This window comes from Lepus europaeus, chromosome 1 (assembly GCF_033115175.1).
Source record: "Lepus europaeus isolate LE1 chromosome 1, mLepTim1.pri, whole genome shotgun sequence".
Classification (NCBI taxonomy): domain Eukaryota; kingdom Metazoa; phylum Chordata; class Mammalia; order Lagomorpha; family Leporidae; genus Lepus; species Lepus europaeus.
This window is the reverse complement of record NC_084827.1, coordinates 8,378,603-8,402,670: the sequence shown is the minus strand read 5'-3', so window position 1 is coordinate 8,402,670 and position 24,068 is coordinate 8,378,603. Positions and strand designations below refer to the sequence as shown.

General features: G+C 42.3%; 2 protein-coding genes across 2 annotated transcripts in view; both read right to left on the bottom strand.

Moving 5' to 3' along the window:
- CNTNAP2 (contactin associated protein 2) overlaps positions 1 to 24,068 on the bottom strand; it is a 1,725,059-nt gene that overhangs the window by 1,450,314 nt on the left and 250,677 nt on the right. The window lies entirely within an intron of this gene.
- On the bottom strand, positions 20,654 to 21,172 carry LOC133759472 (jun dimerization protein 2-like). The gene has a single exon (XM_062190561.1). It carries the CDS (start codon positions 21,170 to 21,172, stop codon positions 20,654 to 20,656), a length of 519 nt encoding a protein of 172 aa, XP_062046545.1.

Sequence of the window (24,068 nt, the reverse complement as noted above, 5' to 3'; positions counted from 1 at the left end):
AACTAAACATTGGACAGAGGCTCCGTTGTATGACTTCTCACAAGGGCATAAGAAGTCTCAACCTCTAGTGCTTTTTTTTCCATGTCTCACACATGGCTGCAGGGTCCCAAGTATTTGGGCCATCTCCTGCTGCTTTCCCAAGTGTATGAGCAGGGAGATGGATCAGAATTGGAGCAGCTGGGACTTGAACTAGTGCCCATACGGGATGCCAGCAGTGCAGGCTTTGTAAATCAATAATCCACATTACTTAATTTGCATGGTCATTAATGCTGTTCAAGTTGAAAGACGGGTAATAAATTATGATTTTGTGTTTTTTTTTTGTCAACAAATACTAGACAACATACTTGGAAATTATACACAGTAATTAAAATACAAGATAGATATTAAAGTGTACAATTTAAAATTGTGCTTTCAATGAATATTTGAGGAAAATAATTTTTTCAGTGTTGAATTTAATTTCAACTTAAAATTCTCTTTGAAATGCAATATATGATTACCTACCTACCTACATTCAATATAATAGAAAATTATTAGTTATTAAAGGATATATAAAATCATATTTGTTGACCTCATACTTGGGTTTAAATATTCTATGTGCTAATTCACTTGCCATATCTACTTATCTTTATTTAATCTGCTTTTCCCACTCCACATGATAATAGCTGTTCACATTGACTATTAACTATTCAGACTTCAAGAGACCCTTTTAACAAGTGTATACGCTAAGCCTTTTTTCAAGTCGCTCAATTCAAGTGAAGATACAGTGCACTGGAAACGCATGAGGCTTAAAATACATTATTCTATTTACAATAGAAAACTAGATGCATGATACAGACTTCTGGAAGCAGAGCACTGCAGAAGCACTCAAGTGCCCTCAGTATTCACATGTTGAGATCCTGATCCCCACGGTGGTTCGATCAGGAGGTGAGGCCTTAGAGGAAGGGACTAAGTCAGGAGGAAGAACCTTAATGAATGAGATTGGTTCCCTTATAACATAGGCGAGAGAGAGAGAGAGAGAGATCCTTCTCCACTGCCCCCAGGTAAGGATGCAGTAAGAACAGGCCGTCTAAACCAGGATCCTCACTAGAAAAGCTTCCTCGCTAGATGCTAACCATGTGTGCACCCTGATCATGGACTTCTAACCTCCAGAGCTGTAACAATTCATTTCCATTGTTTCTCCTTTTTTTCCTTTTTTTTTTTTTTTTTGACAGGCAGAGTGGACAGTGAGAGAGAGAGACAGAGAGAAAGGTCCTCCCTTGCTGCTGGTTCACCCTCCAATGGCCGCCGCGGCTGGTGTGCTGCGCCGGCGCACCGCGCTGATCCGATGGCAGGAGCCAGGTGCTTCTCCTGGTCTCCCATGGGGTGCAGGGCCCAAGCACTTGGGCCATCCTCCACTGCACTCCCTGGCCACAGCAGAGAGCTGGACTGGAAGAGGGGCAACCGGAACAGGATCGGTGCCCCGACCGGGACTAGAACTCGGTGTGCCGGCGCCGCTAGGCGGAGGATTAGCCTAGTGAGCCGCGGCACCGGCCCATTTCCATTGTTTCTAAGCCACCCCTAGAAACATTTTGTTATGGCAACCTCGCCAGACTAAGACACCACTTTTATTTACCCTGCGTGTTTCTCCGATGTGCCTACTTACCCATGCTTCCGATGTTGAAAAGCAAGAACGATGCCTTTCCGCTTTTATTTCCTTACAAGGAAGTCTGTCCAATGTTGAGTGCATAATACGTTTGGCAAATGTTTTTGAAGGAATAAAGTCTTCACTAGAAGCCTTTTAGTCATCCAAACGACATTGATTTAGAAATTTCTCAGGGCCACTGGGCCAGCCTACAGGTGCCAGGCAGAGGAGATGAGATTCATTTCAAAGCATGGAAGAGTAAAGGGGAAAGGAAAATACATCTGCATTTCAATCTGGGGGGCTCTGCCTGCCCTTCATGAGTTTTGCGATTCCTGATCTTCTATAAAATAGAAATGATGATGCTAAATTTGTAGGATTCATATGAGGTCATATATATATATATATATATAATTCAAAGAAACAGAGACAGAGACAGGCAGGCAAAGAGAGCACCTTTCCATTGGTTCATCCTCAAAAGCCCCAGATGGCTTGGGCTGGGCTAGGTCAAAACCTGGAGGCAGGAATTCAATCCAAGTCTCCAATATGGGAAAGAGAGACCCAATTACTTGAGCCGTCATCTGCTGCCTTCTAACATGTGGATCACTACAAAGTTAGAAGCAGAAGCAGAGCTGGTACTCAATATCACTAAGTCTGATAAAGAAGTAAGGTCCCAGCTGGCATCTTAACTGCTAGGCCAAATGCTCTTCCTATGAGGTCATTGTTTTTTTTGTTTTTTAAGTATGTGTTGTATTTATCTGAAAGAGAGTGACACATAGAGAGCAGGAGAAATATAGAGAAAGAGATCTTTAATCCGCTGGTTCATTCCTCAGATGGCCACAATAATCGGTGTTGGGCCAGTTCAGAGGCCAGGAGCCAGGAATTCCATCCCAGTCTCTCCCACATGGTGACAGGGGCCATCTTTTGCTGCCTTCCCATGTGCATTTGCAAGGAGCTGGATCAGGAGAGCAGCCAGGACGCCAACAGGCACTCCAATATGGGATGCTGGTGTCATAGGCACAGGTTAACCGGCTGTGCCACAATGCCACCACTTGTTATGAGGTTTTGAAAAATGGAAATTGTCAAACGCTTTGCTTGACATATAATAGCTAATATTTATTTTTTGTCTAAATCAGAATTGCTTTTAACTTATTGAGCATTTGTTAAACATAGGCTTATAATGATGATTCAGTTAAACAAGATCTACTGCAAAAGCATTTAGCAAGGTATCTGACATATAATACATAGTCACTAAACATTGATTCCACATAATCATTAAATATTCCTCCCATTCCCTTCAGACAAGCAACAGCTACTAGCATAAGTTTCTTACATGCGGCACAGCATTTCACACATATTCTACCAAGCACTTCATTTCCTCCTAGGTTCCTGTGCATCATCTCCAGGTAATTCTGAATTTAGGGGCTACCATAATTTTTATTAGAGTAGTTTTCTTATCTTACTGTGAATTTCACAGAACTTTTTATTTTTTAATTTATTTAATAACTATAAATTTTCAAAGTACAACTTTTGGATTATAGCAGTTTTCCCTCCATAACCATCCTCCCACCCCCAAACCATCCCATCTCCTACTCCCTCTCCCATCCCATTCTTCATCAAGATTCATTTTCAATTATCTTGATATACAGAAGATCAACTTAGTATATACTAAATAAAGTTTTCAACAGTTTGCACCCACGTAGACACACAATGTATAAAGTAATGTTTGAATACTAGTTTTACCGTTAATTTGCATAGTACAACACATTAAGGACAGAGATCCTACATGGGGAGCAGGTGCCCAGCGACTGCTGTTGTTGATTTAACAATTCACACTCTTATTTATGATGTCAGTAATCACCCGAGGCTCTTGTCATGTGCTGCCAAGGCCTTGGAAGCCTCTTGAGTTCACAAACTCCGATCTTATTTAGACAAGGCCATAACCAAAGTGAAAGTTCTCTTCTCCCTTCAGAAAAAGCTACATCCTTCTTTGATGGCCCGTTCTTTCCACTGGGATCTCACTCACAGAGATCTTTCATTTAGGTCTTTTTTTCCATAGTGTCTTGGCTTTCCATGCCTGAGATACTTTCATGGTCTTTTTAGCTGGATCCAAATGCCTTAAGGGCTGATTCTGAGGCCAGAGTGCTGTTTAGGGTGTTTGTCATTGTATGAGTCTGCTGTGTATCCTGCTTCCCATGTTGGATCATTCTCTTCTTTTTAATTCTATCAGTTATTATTAGCAGACACTGGTCTTTTTATGTGATCCCTTTGACAATCCTATCTTTATGATCAATTATGTACTTAAACTGATCACTGTAACTAGTAAGATGGCATTGGTACATGCCACCTTAATGGGATTTAGACTTCCATGGCAAATTTCTAACTCTACCATTAGGGGTAAGTCCAAGTGAACATGTGCTGAACTGTACATCTCCTCCTCTCTTATTCCCACTCTTATATTTAACAGAGATCACTTTTCAGTTAAATTTAAACACCTAAGAATAATTGTGTGTTAGTTAAAGAGTTCAACCAATAGTGTTAAGTAGAACAAAAAGTACTAAAAAGAATAAATAGTAAGCTGTTCCTCGACAGTCAGGACAAGGGCTGATCAAGTCATCGTTTCTCATAGTGTCCATTTCACTTCAACGGATTTCCTTTTAGGTGCTCAGTTAGTTGTCACAGATCAGGGAGAACATATGCAGGAGAAGACATGGACTGAACGCCCATGCTCAACATCAAGGTCTAAGTTAGAGTGGGCACCTGGTTTGGGGACATCCTGACCACTTAGGCACAATGGATAATCTGGAGTGAGAGATATCTGTGTTGTATATGAATTTGCATGTGAGGATGTGTGTCTAAGTGGAAAAGCTGTACAGGTAAACATGATAACCCTTTGCGTACAGACACTTTATACTTCTGATTAGGCAAACATCGAGGAGGGGACACTTTTTCCCTTTTGGGTCATCAGAAAACTCCTTGTTCATCTCTGTGCAGTTTTCAATAAAACGAGAGTAAAAGATTGGGAAGGCTTAGGGTAGAAGTTCTATACAAAGCTAATGATAATCCTGAGTGGCCTCTGCCTTCATCATCAGCTCTAATGCAAGAGGCTCAAAGAGGCACTAATACGGTGCTCTCTGGGAGCAGGATTTCGAATCTGGGGCCACAACGGGGACATGTACTTCTACTTCACTAACAAGAGTGGTGCATGAGAACTGGAGTTGATTCAGGAATTACCTCTGATAAACTGCTGCAGTTTGGATATGGTTTGTCCCCACTAAACGTCATGTGGAGCCTTAGATGCTCAACGTGGTAGTGTTGGGAGGGGAGGTCCAGGGGCAGGGATTTGAGTCATGGGGCTGAGCCTTCAGGGAGGGAGAAAGGCTTCTTCCATGGGAGTTTGTGCCTCTTTTCTCTCCATGCTTCTTCTGCTTTGGTCTCAGCTCATAATGCATCATGAGACCTTAGTCAGATGTCGCCAGCCCTTGCTGAATTTCTCACCCTCCAGAATCTTAAGCTAAAATGAACCTCTTTTCTTTATGAATTACTCAGTCTCAGGTATTTAATTACAGCCACAGAAATAAATTAAAACAGCTAAAATGAGTGCATTTTGGAGGAGATAATCTAAGACTGAATTCTTCTAACAGATGATTTCTCAGAAATATTGCCATCTGTATTTGCACACAAATGGCATCATTTGTGCTCGAAGGTATGGGTCTCCTGAGAAAACTGCTACCTGTTTGTATCCTTTTCCAGTTTTTTATTATTCTCCATCTGAACTCAACTTGATCAAACACTAAATAATGACTCTCAATAGCCTGAATACTTCAATAGACTCATCACAAATCATCATTTTAATCATCTTCTTCTATGTTCAAAAACTTTTAAGGGTCCTCTTCTACTTCACAGCTAAGCTTCAAGCATCCTTGTACTCAAAATCTTCCAATATCTGCTTGTGCCCAGCATGCTTTGCCATTACTGTATTCATTACAATAAGATATCTGTATTTAGCTAAGCTGCAGTGTATACCACTCAAGGAATGTGTGAATTAAGATACTTTATTTGAATAACCTGCAACATGGTATTGTGCAAAATCTCAAGGGATTTGAAGTCTATATGTGAGTTCTGACTTCCTTAATTTGTCCAGGGCCTCCGTGTCCTGTTTGTAAGATTGTGATCATGCTCTGTATTTAGAGAGAGCACCATGGCCCACATGTACCTGCTCTACAGGTGCAGTCTCCATCTGTCCCAGAATTCCAGTGCCTACCACTCTTCTTAGCTTAAAATCATCACCTCCACATCCTGAGCTCACATAGAGCCCACTTCTGTCCTACGTCATATGACTCGTATCATACACTCACTTTTCTTGTACACGTTCATAGTTTGCTTATTAGTTGTTAAGAAATGATATTAAAATAATTTGATTATACAACAAGCTTCTTGAGAGAAGTAATAGTTTTTTTTAATTTCTTCTAAAGAAATATAAAAATTTATTTAAATTCATTTATATTAGAGGCATAGTGGGAGAGAGAGAGTCTGTGTGTGAGAGAGAAAGAGGTACTGCCATCCTCTGGTTCACTCCCCAAATGGCCACAGAGCCATGCTTGGTCCAGGCTTAAGCCAGGAGCCAGGAGACAGGAACACGATCTGGGTCTTCCTTGAGAGTATTAAGAATCCAACTACTGGAGCCATCATTGTTGCCCTCCACGGTCTGTGTTAACAGGAAGGTGGAACAGAGTGGAACCAGGACTCAGCCAGGCACTCTGACATGGGATGTGGGTGTCCCAACCTGTGGCTTACGGCTAGTCCAACTGTCCACCTCCTAAACAACTCTTAAAGAATGTTCTACTTTAGGAGTTGGAAACGCATGGTCCCCAGACCAAATGCACCCAGCAGCTTGTTTGTATAACTAACATTCTTCTGAAACATAGCTATGCACACCTCTATCTGTGTAGGCTTTGTCCATGGCTGCTTTTCCAGTACAATGGCAGAGTTCAATAGAGAGACAGACTGGTCATATGGCTGCCTGATACAGTGTACAATACTTATATTTTATCCTTTATAAAAAGGGTTCCTGGATCCCTACTATAAATGAAAAGGCAATTTTGTAAATATCTGCTTGATGATCTAAAAGCTGTCCATATTATCTTGATACTCACAGAAAAAGACCAAATTCTTCCCCAGAGTCTAGTTCCAACTACAAGGTACTCTAACACTTAAAGCAGGTCTTGCCATTTATCCTAATATTACCTAGTTAGTTTTAACACAAAAATCTATCCAATGCTACAGCTAACACAAGGGCACTTGGTATAGGAAGCTGCAGGCAGACCACACCTTTGTTTTAGGAGTTTGCTGCCTTCAATTAAGACGTCTGGGAATTTAAATCCAAGCAGAGCAGTTTTAAGGACAAACCAAAGGAAAACTTAATTGTCTGCTGCTCTTTTGCAGAAACACATACTTCATTCAGTTAAGTGAGAAAGAGAAGAATGTTGTGTATTTTATTAACATTTTCCAGTCTGTTCTATTGTTTCACAAATGTTCGCTAGGATTCAGGTCTTGATGGAGATGACAGTATTCAAAATACAACCACTAACACATTATTTTAATTCAGGAACAGTGGGCTGATGCTGTGGAGGAAGATTCCAATTCTGATTTGGATTTCAAGTGGAACCTTAATAAATCAAGATGAAACTCATGGATTTTCTCATGTGCGGCCTCCACTGAAGGTGATCAGTAGCGTAAGACGGCTTGTTGTTCAGAGCCCTCTGCTCAGGATTTTCTAATCTTCCAACAGGCAGCTCCTCAACATAAAAAATCATCCTGTCTCCCTTAATACAGTGGAATAAATAAACCAGTGTCGCCCTGCCTAGGAAGATGAGCCTTCAGATTGTTTCCTTGCAAATCAGAATCCTACTGTGTTGAGCTATTCAGCTTCACAAACTGTACAATTTCCAAGGCAGCTCTACCCAAATAGTGCTGCTTTAATTACTTCGCGATGCCTCAGGACAATAGGAGACAGTTTTTTAAAAGCTAAATAAATATTAAAACACCAAATCAATTTTTCAACTGTGTGACACCTCTTATGATGTTTATTTATTTCTACCTACCCTGTTTCAAACCTGACTGAATGTATTTAGGCACTATTCCTTGTACTGGCAAGAAATATGATTTATGTGGATTACTACCTAAGACATTACAATTCATTCTCTGAAATAAATAGTATAAAAGGGAATACAATGTTAAACTATCAAACAAGATATTTTTAAAAAGAGTTGAAAATTACACCATAGAACTTGAAGCAGAATATAAAAACACATCTTGAGAATTAGAAAGTTAAATGAGTACCACAGATTTAGAATGCTTTTCTTTCTATCATGATGGTCTCTAAGACTGGCAAAATTTCATCGCCTTAAGCAACAGCAGATACAAGCCATTTGAGATAAAGACATGACTTTTTGAACAAAGAAAAGTAAAAGTGAATGTATAATTCATAGTAATTTAGATAATTATCAAACCAAAAAAATTAGGAATGGAAACATCTTAGAAAACTTTTCAACTTTTATTCCTCCACGTTCGTCTCATCCCAGCTCTTTATTTAGAAGTTGACTTACATTTTGCAGTAGTCAATTCCCTCAGAAAGTTCTTCACTGATGCCTTTTTGATCAGGTATCAGGGACAACATGCCCAGCAAACGGGTGTTCAGGCCAAAGTCAGACTGAACATGTGACCACAGAGGCTATGATCTCAGATGTGCAGTGGGCCATGCCATGTGGGTTTACATGAACACACTATGATCTCCACACAGGACAAAATGTTGTAATGGCCACTTCTCAGAAGAAATACCCCACTGCCGTGTGACACAAACTGTAATTAAACTACCTCTATGGGGCTGGTGCTGTGACATCGCAGGTAAAGCCACCACCTGCAGTGCTGGCATCCCAGATGGGCGCAGGTTCACGTCCTGGCTGCTCCACTTCCCATCCAGCTCTCTGCTGTGGCCTGGAAAGCAGTAGAAAGTGGCCCATGTCCTTGGGCTCCTGCACCCACATGGGAGACCCAGGAGTTACTGATTTGGCAAAAAGTGGTTTGAGGTGAGTCTGAGATGTTGAACTTAATTGTCTTTAGGATGCCCCTGGAAATCCTCTATGCTAACATTTAGTCACTGTCATCTTCTGTCAGTTCACGCATGTTCACTCTAATCACCAAACGCACTTCACCACAGACTGCCTTATTGGCATCTTTTACAGCCTCTAAGAGCACAGTATTTCAAGCTTTCTTTGTCAGAAGGAAGTTTCAGACTCAGAGTTCAAGCTGACAGGCACATTTTGATACCACGGTTGTCAGCAATAACAGAAATACACAGGAGGTAGCTTCACAGCCACTCATTCTCAAATTTGCTCAATGGTTACTTAATTTGCTACAATTCTGTTGCTTTGGGGCACTGAATGATGTAGGAGGAATATAGAAAAGAAATAAAATACAGTGTTATTGTCCTCAAGAATCTCGCAACGATAAGGCTCAAGTTTTATGTTAATATATTTGCTGAAAAAAAAAATAAGTGTAAATGGAATGCAGTATTTAGAATTATCTAAAAAGGTAGCTTCACAAATCGCTCCATAGGTGGCGTGTTTTTTTTGCATCTTGACAAACAGAGTGAGCGCTAATTGTCTTTGCTTTCCTAGGTCTCTCTGCCAGCTCAGCCAGCTCATTAGTTAGCACCAGTCTGCAGCAGATCCAGAGCTGTAATACCAGGCTTCAGGAGGATTTCCAGGAGCCAGCTCCGGCCCATTCCCCAGAGAGTGATTCATGTCTCATTTTCAGCTGCCGAGACCGCGCTGCAACTTCCTAATAGCCCAGCCGCCCCTTGGAGCCTGGGTCTGCTCCCAGTACCCGGGCTGTGCCCCGCAGTACAGGCATCTCCTCGCTCAGCAGTGTCAGCCGCCTGTCATTCCGCAACAGGATTTGCAGTCAGATTTCTCACTGAATTCTTCAGGGAGAGGAGCCACATGATCTACCAAGAGATACAGTGGAGTGGAATGGGGTCCAGCGATGGCCACCAGAGACTGAAAACAACTTTTAAGGCACAGGGTGTTAAAAAAATGTATCCTTTGGGAGAAAATGGAAACGTTTCAATGACAAAGGCCATACTTCTCCCCGTTCCCTTTACTTCTAATTCTACCTCACATTCAATTATAGGTCACACAGGTTGTTAATTGTTCACCTGACATAAGTAGCCACATTACATGGACGAACATTATGAAGGCTACTAAGGTGAGATGTGGTAGGAGTTAGGTGGAGCTGCAATACTGCTGAGAGAAGAGATGACAATCCATCCACCCTTGAGAAACTGATTCCCCAAGCAAGCAGTGCAGTGTTCAGAAGGATTGTCAGGAATGGGCCATGTCTAGAAGTGCAGTGCAAGAACATTTGACAGGGGACCATCTGTGACCCAGGGCCCGGAGGAAGACAAATGCCCCCTGTGCTGACCACGTACTGATGACCCAGCTCTCTATTATGACAACTGTCACATTCATCACCGCGACAATTAGAGTGGCATGTTCTGAGCATCTGACCTTCTGCTTTCTGTGGCCACTGCTGTACTCAGTTAGGATCGCCCTTTTCATACAGCCTGCAAATCTTCCTGTGTCTGTCTGTCTCTGATTTCCACTGTTGTCTTGACAATGGTTTATGTATCTGACATTGAGCAGAGTCATAGCAATAAAAGAGAGGTTTGAGAACTTTCTCTCTACTATGTGCCAGTCAACAATGTAAATACTGAAAATGTAGATGATAGATGAAAATTACTGGGGAAAAATAATTTTAAATAAATGCAAATATGCTGTCAAAGAAAAAAATCATTATATATATATATAAAATATATAAAAATAAAATATATAAATATATATATATTTATATACACTGTTTCACTCTGTGTTTTGTATACGATGTTTGAGAACAAAAGCATTTCATCAAAGATGGTTTTGTTCATCCCCTTTATCCATCTAAATAATTCCAACTTGTATTTCTGGAGAAATATCAAACATAAATTTCTCATTGAGGTATCTATATTCCTGCATAGACAAAGTTAGCTGCACTTTAATGAAGTAACTGTGTCAAAGTCCTTTGGCACCTGTTGAGACCCAGTCAATGATCATTTCTGGGCCTTCATTATTTTTCCCTGTTAATTTTCATGCAGTAGAATTCAGAAAAACATAGTAGAGATTTCAAGAATACTTTTATACAGTGAAATTTTACCTTACATACTGCCTAGATACTAATCACCAAGGCTAAATATAAATTTTGCATATCCAAAGCATTCTTGATAGTTTCACTAAATCATACACAAAATATATAAAATGTAGTATAAATGGCTTTTAGCACACACACATAAAATACATCATTCTTTCCTTATTGATGACCCAAATTCTTACCTAATGACTTATTTTTTTAACAGGCAGAGTTAGTGAGAGAGAGAGACAGAGAGAAAGGTCTTCCTTCCATTGGTTCACCCCCCAAATGGCTGCTACTGACAGCGCACTGTGACAATCTGAAGCCAGGAGCCAGGTGCTTCTTCCTGGTCTCCCATGGGGTGCAGGGCCCAAGCACTTGGGCCATCCTCCACTGCTTCCTGGGCCACAGCAGAGAGCTGGACTGGAAAAAGAGCAACCGGTACCCCAACCGGGACTAGAACCTGGGGTGCCGGTGCTGCAGGTGGAGGATTAGCCTAGTGAGCCATGGTGCTGGCCTACCTAATGACTTTCTATACCTCTCCATCTTTCACTGTCTACTCCAAATCAACAATACTATTGATACCACCACTCTCTTCTTCCCTGGATACATAACAATAAACTTTACCCACTTGGAAAACTTTCAAGTCATTTACACATGTATTCCATTTCTTTGTATATATTTAAAATGAGTTTTCCAGTCTTAATTGTATTTACCAAAGTCCCAAGACTTTTAAATGGTTCATCCAGAGAGTTAGTCATTCAGTTGCTTACAAGGAAGGATGCTCCCATTTCTTCCATTCTTCAAGAGGATACTGCTATAGGGAGTGTAGGTCCCACAAAGAAAAGGTCTAGAAATTGTCCTGAGTAGGAAATGCAATGAACTTACTAAGAACTCATATGGTTGTGTGCTTCCTGATTCACCCTCTTTAGTAGAGTGTGTTTTAGTGTGTCCTGTTCACCAGCATGGGCAGGACTGATGACCGCAGACTGCAGTGTGCAATGGCTATATGGCCAGCCAAAGCACACTGCACAAGGAGGCATATTTCCTTTCTCTAAGGAAGGGCTAGAAATATGCTCAGACTCAAGAGGAGAAAATCAAGTGAAATGATAGGTAAGGAAGTGTAAGAAAGGTATTTCCAATAGGGAGAAGCAAGCTGTTGCCTCTTCTTATCCAATCATATTATAACAGCATGGGCATGCACGAAACAGACCCTAATGCAGGGCAACACAGAGCACCTCCACAGGTTGTCCAAACCGTACTGCTTACACAGAGGGCATCAGTTTTGAATATAAAGGCTCTGCATAAAACAAATGGGAAAGTTAAGAGTACTTTATTCTAAAAAGTAACTTGCAATAAAAGTTTACCTCAGCTAGAATTTTAATGATCTCCTGCATCTATTTCATATTTAACATAATTTGAGTTGGTATTGGATATATGAATTGATCTGACGGGAAAACACTAGAAGTAAAAAGAAAGATCTATAGTTCATAAAAAGAGACAGAAACCCATCCATTATGGCCAATATTCTATCATATATTGACTTCTGTGGGGTGATTCATAAATTTATGTTGTTTCCATGTTAATATCCAGAGGCTCTGTCATAATGAATTTTATCAGACTTTTTTTTCTCTCTGAATTGAAATGTTAATGGACAAAGCAAAAACAAAATTTAAATGATTAAGGCAGTGTACTCATTTTAAGTTCCATAAATCCCTTCCAAATAGGAAAAATGAAGGAATAATGCATTGAAAATAATAATCATAACAAGCTCTAAAGGAAATATTTCGAAGGTTATGCTTTTAAAATATATACTTTCCTAATATCTACTATGATCTTTTCATGTTTAAAATTACCCTGTTGATTCAAAGCAAGCTCACAATGCTATTTCCTTCGTTTACCTTAGGGAGACACACCATAGCAACTGTGGTGCAAGAGGCTCAAAATAAATAAAAAAATAATTTTCTAGTTGGAAAACCAGAGTTTTTCCCCAGTACATTTCCTTCTTTCCTATCAGCAGGGCACCAAGTAACTTATATTTTCAGAGTCTTTCATGCAAAAAAATTATAAACAAGTTAGAGGAAAAAAATCTTCCAACTTGTGGATGTGTTATGTCTTCTTGGATATGTAAGATTTCACAAAAGCAGGTGCATATTATCAGCCACTGAAATCCAAATTTCCTGAGCAACAATGCCAAATAATATAGATTTTAAGGACAGTCAGGTAGGAGCAGCAAGAGGGTCAACAATAACAACAGGATACAGCATTCAAACTACAGCAACAATTTTGCTTAAGTGGGTCCCTGGATATAGTTTGTCAGGGCATGGGATCACTTCCACTACCTTGATGTCAAGTAAGGTTGAAAAACACGTCAGAGGAGGTCACAGTTCTGCCCATAAAAATAAAGCAATTCTCAATAAAGTTTGAGGTACTAACAACTTAAAATCCTCCATTTTATTTCCCTCTGCAAAAGACTGGCAACCCCTTCACTTCTCTCTAGAATGACAAAGGTGAGTTTTGCATGGTTTAAAACAAACATGGTATTTCAAATCAGATAAGAAATAGTGAGTAGTTGGCCACTGCTCCTGGAACAAGGCCAGTGTTGTGGTGGAGCAGGTACGCTGCAATCATGGCAACATCATCTTCCATCAGAAAGCTAGTTTGAGTCCCAGCTGTTCTGCTTCCAAACCAGCCTCCTACTAATGCGCCTGAGTAGGCAGCAGATAATGGGCCAAGCACTTGGGCCCCTACGACCCAAATGTGAGACCAGGATGGAGTTTCTTGGGTTCTGACTGCCCCAGCCCTAGATACTGCAAGCCATTTAGGGATTGTAGCAGTAACGGGAAGATTCCTCTCTCTCCCTCTCCTTTTCTCTCTGCATCTTTCTCATTCTGGGACTTTACCTTTCAAATAATGTGCTAAAAAAAATCTCAAAAACATTTCTGGAACAATCAGATATGTGTAGATGAATAAAGTGAACCTAGATTTGTCATTTACATCATATACTAAAATAGATTCAGGTAAATTAAAGATGGATAAGTGATTTTTTTTAAACATAAGAGAGCATAGAGAAGGAATTTTCTAATAGACAATAATACAATGATCAATTAATATTAAACATTTTGCATGATAGAATTTTACATGTAAAAATACATAGAGAGAAATCATGTAAAAAGATAAGAGACAGATGAGCAAAAAACACATTTAAAATTCTGTCAGATCCATCAATTACATTACAAAAATTGTCTTCTCCAACATTTGAAACCTTACTGTCAAGTCCCTGATGGATCAAACAATTCTCTTTCAGAAGAATTTTTATGTAAAGAAGTATGCGTTTCTTATTTTTTTACATATATTTCTTTGTCCTTTTCAGTTTTTTCAAAAAAAATATGAGAATATTTTTTCCATCCATTCACACATCCCAGGCTTAAGGAGCCATTATTGTAGCCTCCCACTACACCCGTCACACTCACAGGAAATGTGCCCACTATGTGTCCACTGCCTATCCTTTTATTAGACACTAGAAGAAATGATTGTGTGCGAGATTATAAGTTAATGCAATTTCACTGCGAAAGCATGTAAATGGAATAAGTAAAATTTCAAAAAGAAATAAGATCTCAAGGCTTTCTCCTATCTCTTCAGCAATCTAAGAAAACATCAAAAGAAATGAGCTAGTTTTATATGGAAATCTCATACCACAACTTAGGTGGCAGTACCAGAGTGATAACAGTTGATTATACCCAGCTATCAGCAAAGACTAAAAGAAAGGTTAGGATGTGCCCTCCTGCCCTTTGATGAACATTTCAATGTTTCTCATATTCTGTAAAATGACCCACGGAACGGTTCACTTCCTGTTGTTAATAACAAACCCTTCTCTTCAAAATGATATTGTAATTCTTATGGGTTTTGAGCACTTTAAATATTAGAAATGTACAGTTTCAGCTGTTTTAAAAATAAAGAAGATTACTTTAGCCCTCAAAACTGCATGTGAGTAGGTTTTCATTTAACTTAGAGCCAAGGCAAATTGTTGGCCAGTCTATACCTGTGTAGAAACTTACATTTCATTTCACATTTGAAAGGTTTAGATGTGATTATTATTTGCTATTGCTTATTTACCTTCCCCACTGATTTTGCAGCTAAATTTCTGATGTCAATTTTTTGTTACATGATATTAGTAACAGAGCAGGGATTCTTAATTTATTCTGCATATGTTAGCACTATTACAAGTTCTTGTTAGGCACCAGGAAAAAAGAAGAGTTACTCAACAAGCTCACAGTCACTTTGTGGGACACAGAGTAAAACTGATAAAGATTTTCTTTATTCAAAAGGGAATAAGGGAATTGAGTGATCACATATTATATACAAATAATTTTTATGCTTATTCAAAAAGGTGTGATTTGTAATCATTACAAACCTATATAGATGTTATAACCTCAAGTTTACAGAAGAGAAAAAAAAAAATAGCTGATGGAACAAAGACATAGCCTCAGCCATTCTTGCTCATTGCCCAAAAGATAAACAAACACTGGAATGTATTCCTTGCCATTGAATCTCAATTGGGTCTCACACCCTGTTGCCTTCACACCCCACCCCACACAGACACCTGAAAGACCAGTTCCAGGAATTCCCCTGGGCCTGCTGTCTCCCACCCCACCCCTATCCCCAGCCCTCCTAAAACATAAAAAGGCCTGGCCCTTGGGAGTTGGGGCCTTCTGCCATGTGCTCCATCAATGTGCACGAGGGCAGTTGGTCACCCACCTCAGTCATCCTTTATGGATTTATTTTCTCTGAATAAATTCGGTCTGGCCGTGAATTCGTACACTGCCTCCTCTCTGTTCTGTGCCTCTTGTCCTAACAATAGCTAGCATTCACTGAATAAACACCTAGCGCCAGGATTTTCTATGAGATGTTATGTATCGTACTGTGTTTGATCCATGTCATAATCCTTTGAGAGGATTCCTGCTACCTTCTCGTTACACACGAGAACTATTCTAAACAATTCTGAATTACACAATTCGTGACAGGTACACATGTGACTCCAAGGCACATGGACTTTCTACCTATCGTGATTTTAACCCGTAAAATAGTGTTTCCTCTTTGTGATCTATATCTTCTGAAACAGCAAAAATACGTAGCAACGTTTTGGGGGCTGGTTGTTTGGCCCAGCTGTGAAGAGGCTGCTGAAGACGGCCGTGTCCCGTGTCGCAACTGCAGCTCCTGATCCTAGCTTCCTGCTAACGAGGCCCTGGGAAGCACCACGTGGTGGCCCCAGTTGGGTCCCTGTCACTCACAGGAAGGCCTGGCCTGTGTCCTTTGCTTCTGGTTTCAGTTTGCCAGCTTTCTGTTGAAGGAATGTGGGGATGAACTAGCGAATGAGATACCCTCTCTTCTAAGTGTGTGTGTGTGTGTATGTGTCTGTGCCTCTAGATCATATAAATAAAAATTTTTGAAAACCAGAGATCATTTTTAAAAGACCAGTTATTGTATGCTTTTCTTTGCCTGCTATTGATTGTCCAGTTCTAAAATAGCATTGACTATTCATGGTGTTTCATTCTATTTATATTTTATCTTTTTATTTATTTTAAGATTAGTTTATTTGAAAGACAGAGTTACAGAGAGAGGTAGAGAAAGACAGAGAGGTCTTCAAACTGTTGGTTCATTCCCAAATGGCTGGTACACCCAGGGCTGGGCCAGGCCAAAGCCAGGAGCCAAGAGCATCTTCAGAGTCTCCCAAATGGGTACAGGGGCCCAAGCACTTGGGCTGTCCTCTGCTTTCCCAGTACATTAGCAGAAAGCTGGGTGGGAAGTGGATCAGGCAGGACTAAAACCAGCACCCATATGGGATGCCGGCACAGCAGGCCAGGGCTTTAACCTAATACGCCATAGCACTGTCCCAGTCTCATTCTATTTAAACACTGTTATGGGGCCAGTGCTGAGGTAGGGGATAAAGCCGCTGCCTTCAGTGCTGGTATCCCATATGGGCTCCTGTTCAAGTCTCACCTGCTCCACTTCCAATCCAGCCTCCTGCCATTACCTGGGAAAACAGTAGAGGATGGCCCAAGTGCTTGGGCCCCTGCATCGACATGGAAGACCCGGAAGAAGCTCCAGATTCCTAGCTTCAGATAGGTCCATTTCTGGCCATTGTAACCATTTGGGGAGTGAAGCATAGAATAGAAGACCTTTCTCTCTGTCTTTCTTCCTCTCTCTCTCTCTGTAACTCTTCCTCTCAAATAAATAGATAAATCTTAACAACAACAAAGAGTAGAATTGGAAACACCCATGCAGTTCAGAGAGGATGAGGGTAAGATCCCGGGACAGTGTGATCTGCTCCAGTGACGGGAGTGCTCTGAGGTGGAAGCCTGCACCTACTTTGACACTTTCATTTATTGTATCTTCATGTCGTAAAATAAACTTTAGTCAATCTGTTTTATATCATTTGATTGACTGTAGAAATTGGTTTGCCCTTCCTGCTGTATGTTGCTATGCATGGTGGATATAATATGAAATAAATGGAGCTTAAACCTCTCTCTTACATTCCAAGGTAAAGGTCCTAGGAGGGATTCTTTCAATGCATTCTCAACAGGTATTTTTGTAAAATTTGCAAAACTAACATATTTCAAGCATGATTAGCTAGAGCCATTGTCTTATTCCTGCTTCCTCACACCACACTTTTCTCATGCTTGGTGGTGTTGGAACTGCTCCTTCTGCCCACTGTGCCCATCTAACGGCAATGTGACATGGGTTATGGAGACAGAGGTCATATTTTGAAAAGAACGAAGCCTTTGAAATCTGAAATTGGTACCATATGTGTTGCAAAGGAAAAAGTGTTGTAAGAAACAGAGCCACAAAGTAATTTGTAGAGGATGCTGTCAACATGAAGATGTATAAAGTTTAAGATACGTTACTATCTCTCACAGCAATGCATGTGGTAAAAGCATATCCAGGTAAACAATCGGAACAAAGTGATGAGCTTGAAATCTCTCAATTTTTGGAAATCACAAAGAGGAAGAGGAAAGAGAAAAAGGTTCTCTAAGGTTTCCTCAGTCTGCTGGATTCAGTCTCTAAGGGTCAGATGTTCCACTGTTTCTATAGGGTATTTGGAGAAGGGATTTGTAGAAGGGAGAGAGAGAAAGAACAAGGGAGAATGAGAATGGAGTGAATGAATGATATTCATAGTTTTTTAAAAAAGTTTTACTTACAGAAAAATCCTTCAACTGTCTCCCTTTGAATCTAACCTCCTTTGTCCTAAATCAAAGATGAAGTAGAGTGATGACTATCCAGGCAAGGAGAAGTTGTAGGTTAGCGGCAATGTAGCCTCAGTGTTGTGGGGACTATGTAAATACAGACAGGAAAATTCTTATGGTTTCTAAGGATCTGATTTCCTGTGTAAAATGAGAGACACAATAAAATGACCAATACATCTCTTAACATTTCCAACAGGAGACACCATCAATAATAGCATGGAGTTGACAGGAGTTAATATCTCCTCTTCCTCTCATTCTTCATCCTACTCCTCTTCTTTCATTTTCTATTTCTTATGTTCCATTATGAACATAAGATGAACCCCAATAAAGACTTGATGAACCCCAAATACATGAACCTCAGAACTGTAACTATTTTTTTCCTGGTGCAGAAACAGAGTTGAGCTCAACAAAATCAAGGATGAAAAGACCAGCTACTCCTATTTAGCCAGAGTTAAATCACACGTTAGCAATGGCAATGCCCTGCTACAGAGCCTGGAGCGGCACTGATGCAAATGCCTTACCAAGAAGGGTGCCTGGGATAATTGGTACAGACAAGATACTTTCTACCAAGGGAAGTCTGATGCCCACGGCAAAGGAGTCCAATGAGAAATAAAACCTGGCGGCATTTTCCAATTGTTACCAGGACTGCACAGGACACTCTTCTACGATTGTTATGACTTGCACTCAGTGTTTTAAAACAACAGTTATTCATTGGGAAAAACATTCTTTCAAATATCAGTAATGAAGGGGGAAAAGCCCACAAACCATGCATGATATTCCTTAATTTGTAACAACTACCATTAAATTCTTGTGCATATTCTTGCAATACCTCTGTGTATCTGTATATCTAGAAAATAATATTGCAAACATATGGGTATAAATTCTTGCTGCTTAGTATCTTATTTTTTACTAAATATTATGCTATTATACATATTTTCTCATCCATTATCATATCTAAATGATACTATTTTATTGTATAATTTTTAAAAATGTTTAGTTATATTTTTATCCAGGGTAGAACAACCAGAAAGAGAGAGAGAGAGAGAGAGAGAGAGAATCTTCCATCTGCTGGTTCACTCCACAAATGCACACAGCAGCCAGGGCTGGGCCAGCCTGAAGCCAGGAGCCCAGAACCCAGAACCCTGTCATGGTGAATGTCAGGGGTCAGATGGGTCAACAGGCAATTAGGTTGGTCCCAGTAGAAAATGTTCACTACCCCCAAGCTACCCCCAAAGGTTATCTCTAGTGAGATCACGGTGCCAATCCCAAGGTATTTTTCTCCCTAGAAGTTGCCTTTAGCAAGACAAAAGAGCCCATCCTGCCCTTCTGAGTTTCTAGTTTTATAATGAGAATAGAAGGAAGTTACCTATCCCTCCCTTCCTAAGGCTCCTTTGTTTTATCCTGAGCCTGCCGGACCTGACAAATAAGATTACAATTCAGGACTTTTGGAGGGCTTTTTCCTGTCTTATAACTGATTGTTAGCTGACTGACCGCTTAGCTGGTTGGCAGTTTGTCCCCCAAAATCTTGCTTACAAGCCTTACCACCACCAGTCCCTTCAGGCTCTGCCTCTCTTGGAGCCCCTGCTCCTGGCCACTTCGCGGGAGGTCTCTGGCTTACACAAATCTTGCTCTTCTCTCTGCCTGTCTGCATGGAAATTCTTTCACAGGAGACAAAGCACAGAGGTAATCTTTCCCAGCCTCCTTTTAACCCCTAAACATTCCAAGGGGGCAGCAGCACCCAAACACTTGGGTTGTCATCTGCTGCCTCCCGGGGTGCATTGGCAGTGTAGGACCCCAAAAATTGGTGTCCTGTAGAGAGAGACCCCCAGAAGCACGAATTCCAGTCCAACCGATGCAATAAAAGCAAGAGGAAGTTTATTACATCTGCGCAGATGGGCCAACTCTAAGCACAACAACACTCTCTGGTGCAGTGTGAGAAGAGAGGCGGCAATCATCAACCGCACAGCGTATTTAAGATTGAAAACCACAATATTAGCATATCTCCATAGCATGACACAAAGAATCACAAGATAAACCACAGCATGACAAACCATCATAAGATGCATGACAAACTTCCAGGGTGAGGGGACAGAAGACCTTGAGTAGGCATAAACACGGGGTCATCATAACCAAAAACTCAACATAGCTCCTAAAATAATTATCACATGCTCCATTATCTCATAAAAGCATTAGCACATTCATCACATGTTACCAAATCAGCTAGCACAGTCATCACATATTACAAGGTCAGCTAAAGTCTAGTTATCTTAAACAAAATGCATTTTGCAAGCCAAAGCATTTTGCACAGAAGCAAAATATGCAGTTAGCTCAAGCAACTTCATTTTAACCCTTTCTATTTTAATTTTACATTCCAATTTAACCCCATCCTATCTTAATTTCACATTCCAATTTAACCCCATCCTATCTTAATTTCACATTCCAATTTAACCCCATCCTATCTTAATTTCACATTCCCCCCTTTTCTTTTGGACAAATTTTAATCTTAAAATTTAAGTGAAATTATGGGGATAAGTTATACCATTTGCACCGCAGCCAGCCATTAATATTAGATCCAAGGGGCAGGGACACTGTCGGTGCGAACAATGCAGGTGGGGCGGCGCCGGTTCAGTACGAGAATCAGCTGCTGCCGCTCCTGCTCCAGCTCCCTGACCTGTATCTTTAGTACCGCGTTTCTGAACTCCAGCCGCTCAAACTCCCGCTGCAGGGTCTCCGTGCGCTCCTTCCTCCGGGCCCACACCGCCTTGTTCTGTTCCAAGCGCCTTTTCCTCCGCTCCTCCTGTTCGTCGAGCTTACTTTTTACAGGTTGGGGCCTCTTGTCCAGGTTTACCTCGTCTTTCTCATGCTCCGCCTTCTTTACCACTTCTTTCTTTCTTAAGTCCTTGGTGGTGACCTCGGTGCTGATGTCCACGGCTGCGTCAGGCATGCCCAGCTTTATCTCCAGCAAGGGCACGATTATGGTCCCAATGCATTTCAGCTCCTTTACGATCAGAGCCGAGCCAGGCCGTCCGGTCAGGGGGTCTTGCCCTGGCAGAGAGCTCGTGGTCACAAAAGGGTCTGAAATCATAGCAGGCCGGCCAGGCACAGGATCTGAAACGAGTGTGGGAGCACAAAACTTTTTCTTTATCCTGCAACAAAGGAGGGGAGCCGGGTAGGAATACTAAACAGTCTTAAAGAGTCCCATCCCGAGCGGATTCCAAGAGCCACTCCCCTCAAGATAAGACTCTTAAAAGACCGTCCAGTTGTAGCTTTGGTGTTGTCCAAGTTTAAGCTGATAGGCGGCAGCCGGCCGCCTCCCCATGCGCCCACCAAATCCGCTGCCAGACACAGGTTTACAGGCACATCTCTGTGCCCTGCAGCAGATTCTATGAGCACAAAAGCAAGTCTACAGGGTAGGGGAAGTATGTTCCGCGGGATAGAAAAATTACACAAAGGCATCAGAATTTAAAAACAGAAAATACAACAGAGACAAAAACAGAAAGCACATCATACAAATTTGGATCAATACCCGGTGCCTGTTCAGCTGAATCGACCCAAATACTTTTACACACCCTCTTCGACTTACTGTAAACATTTTACCATTTTCATTCTAGTCTAAACTAGCCATCCGGATTTAGAAACCATGTCCTTTCCTTTAGCCCTTTTTACCAACGATACTCTTTTCTTTTATGTCCTTAACTTTTAATTTCTGTACTGACCAATGACAACAAATTTATAATAGCTTTCAAACACCTGCGCAGGATATCCAGCTCCTGCGTGAGCTGCCTCACGCGGCTGCGCAGCTGCTCATTTTCTGCCATGTACTGTTGCATCTCCAGGATGCGCCGCTTGGTCTTGTCCCTGCTCTTGCGCACGGCGATATTGTTGCGCTCCCGCCGCAGCCGGTATTCCAGGCTGTCCTTTACTTCCTCCTTGTCCTCCTGCGAGGGGTCAGCCGGGGAGGGCGCCTTGAGGGGGCTGTTGGGGGGCACGATGGTGGCCACGGGGGCCTCGGGGACGCCCAGGGGCTGGCCTGGTGCCGTCAGGGTTGGGGGCAGGTGCACAGGGGGCACAGTGGTGGCCAAGGGGGCCTCGGGGACACACAGGGGCTGGCCTGGTGCCGTCAAGGTCGGAGGCAGGTGCACAGCCATCTGCCCGCAGTGTGCCACCTGGTACTGCAGGGGATTATAGCTGCCCCGGCTGCCACCTCGGCTGCCCTCTGGCCCCCGGAGTTTCTCCCGGAGCTTCTCCTTCACAGCCCCAGTCCCAGGGTCGTTGTTAGGTGCCGACTCCATGCCAGAGAGGTCGGAGAGCAAAGCTGGGGACTGCTCCTCTTGGAAGCCTTCGAAGCCCCGGGAGGCGAACATTTAAGCAAAGCCTGGCGGGGTAGGGAAGTTGCAAAAGAATTACAACCGATCTACCGCGAGTGTGGGTTTCCATACGCAGTTTATATACAGAAGCCTGAACGCAGCGCAAGTCAGCACTGCCCAATTTGTTATAGTGCTGTGCCTGTCGCTGCATCCACGCCCCCGCATCCAGCCCAGACTAGATCAATTGGGAAAACAAATATAGTCTAACACCCATGGTATTATAATCCCCCAAATAAAAACCGTCGGCGACACCTCGACCCAGTCCCCAGTGCCAGATCTCCGTTATGGTCAAAACCTCCCCTAACTGAATAAAGCTTTCTTTAGCTAGACCCCCTGCACCCTGGCCACCTCTGGCTTGCCCGGGAGACAAAGCTGGGTCCATTATCTGACCCCAGTACCTTTGGTTGTCCAAATCGGGGAAACATTGGCGCTTCGTCGGAAAAGCCTTTGTCTGTTCTGAGTTCCCCATGGGTAGTGGCGAAAGCGTACCTGCTGTTCTTGTGCATTTTCACCCACTCCTATTTCTTGGCTGCACGGAGTGCTTGGTTCATAGCGATCAGCTCTGCCTGCCGAGCAAAGTTCTCGGAAGGGGGGTTGGAGATAGAAACCCATACCACTGACCTCGTTCGACCGCCTCTCACTGTTGTCCCCGTTGTACTCCGGAAGCTAGGGGGATGTCGGCTCACGTGGGCCCGTCCCGGACACCGCAGGAGGTGATAGAGTATTATCCACAGGAACCTGGGCAGGGCCTGCATTCCCAACAATATCCCCAGCCGTGTGACGGACCACACATATCCCAGCGAGGGAGGAGCCGCTGTCGCCCAGCCTCACCACTCCGCTGCTGCCGTCTTTCCTCTCGCTGGCTTGCAGAGGCCGTTTTTGGTCAGTTCAGTCCCGTGTGGCAGACGTGCACCACTGGATTTCCGTTGTTAGTCGGATCTTAAGCAAACCTGTCCTTCTGGGCACTTCTCTGTGCTTTTGTCGGTCTCCCGGGGTCCCTGCCTATTCTGATTTTCCCTTACTCTGCTTCCCTTGAACTGTGGTGGCCAGAATCCTAATTAGTTTCTGTTTCTTAGCCCATCTTAAACTTCCCCTTTTGTTTTTAACTAAATAACTTTAACCCCTTCAGCTAATCTCTTCAGGAGAGTCTGGCAGTAGAGTCTGAGTCTCCTACAAAGTTTCATTTAAGTATAGTAAAATTAATGTTAGTAAAACAGGCCCTGCAAGTCCTGTCAGGGCTTGTGATCCTAGTTATATGGAGGAGGAGGACGGCCAGTTAGAACGGGCCGGGGGTCCTTCCTCCTCTATCTTTTCTTACGCAGTCTTCAAAAGGCAAAAGATCTTCCTGCTCGCCTGGGAGAGCTAAGGGTTTTTCAGGTTTGAGGGTGTCCAATTCCTGCAATGGGTAGAGGGTTGAAGTAGGGTTTTTGCCCTGGTCTGCAAGTTCCGATACTAGGGGTGTTGCGGGTAAAATCGGAGGGGGTTTGGGGCTCGACGCCACCCCCAGAGCAACTGCTGACAATTCAGAACTGGGCTTCATTCTCAGGGCGGCGGTGGGTATAGCAGGATCGAGCTCTGCCACCGCCCTGTTAGAAAGGAGGAAAGGTTTTACCC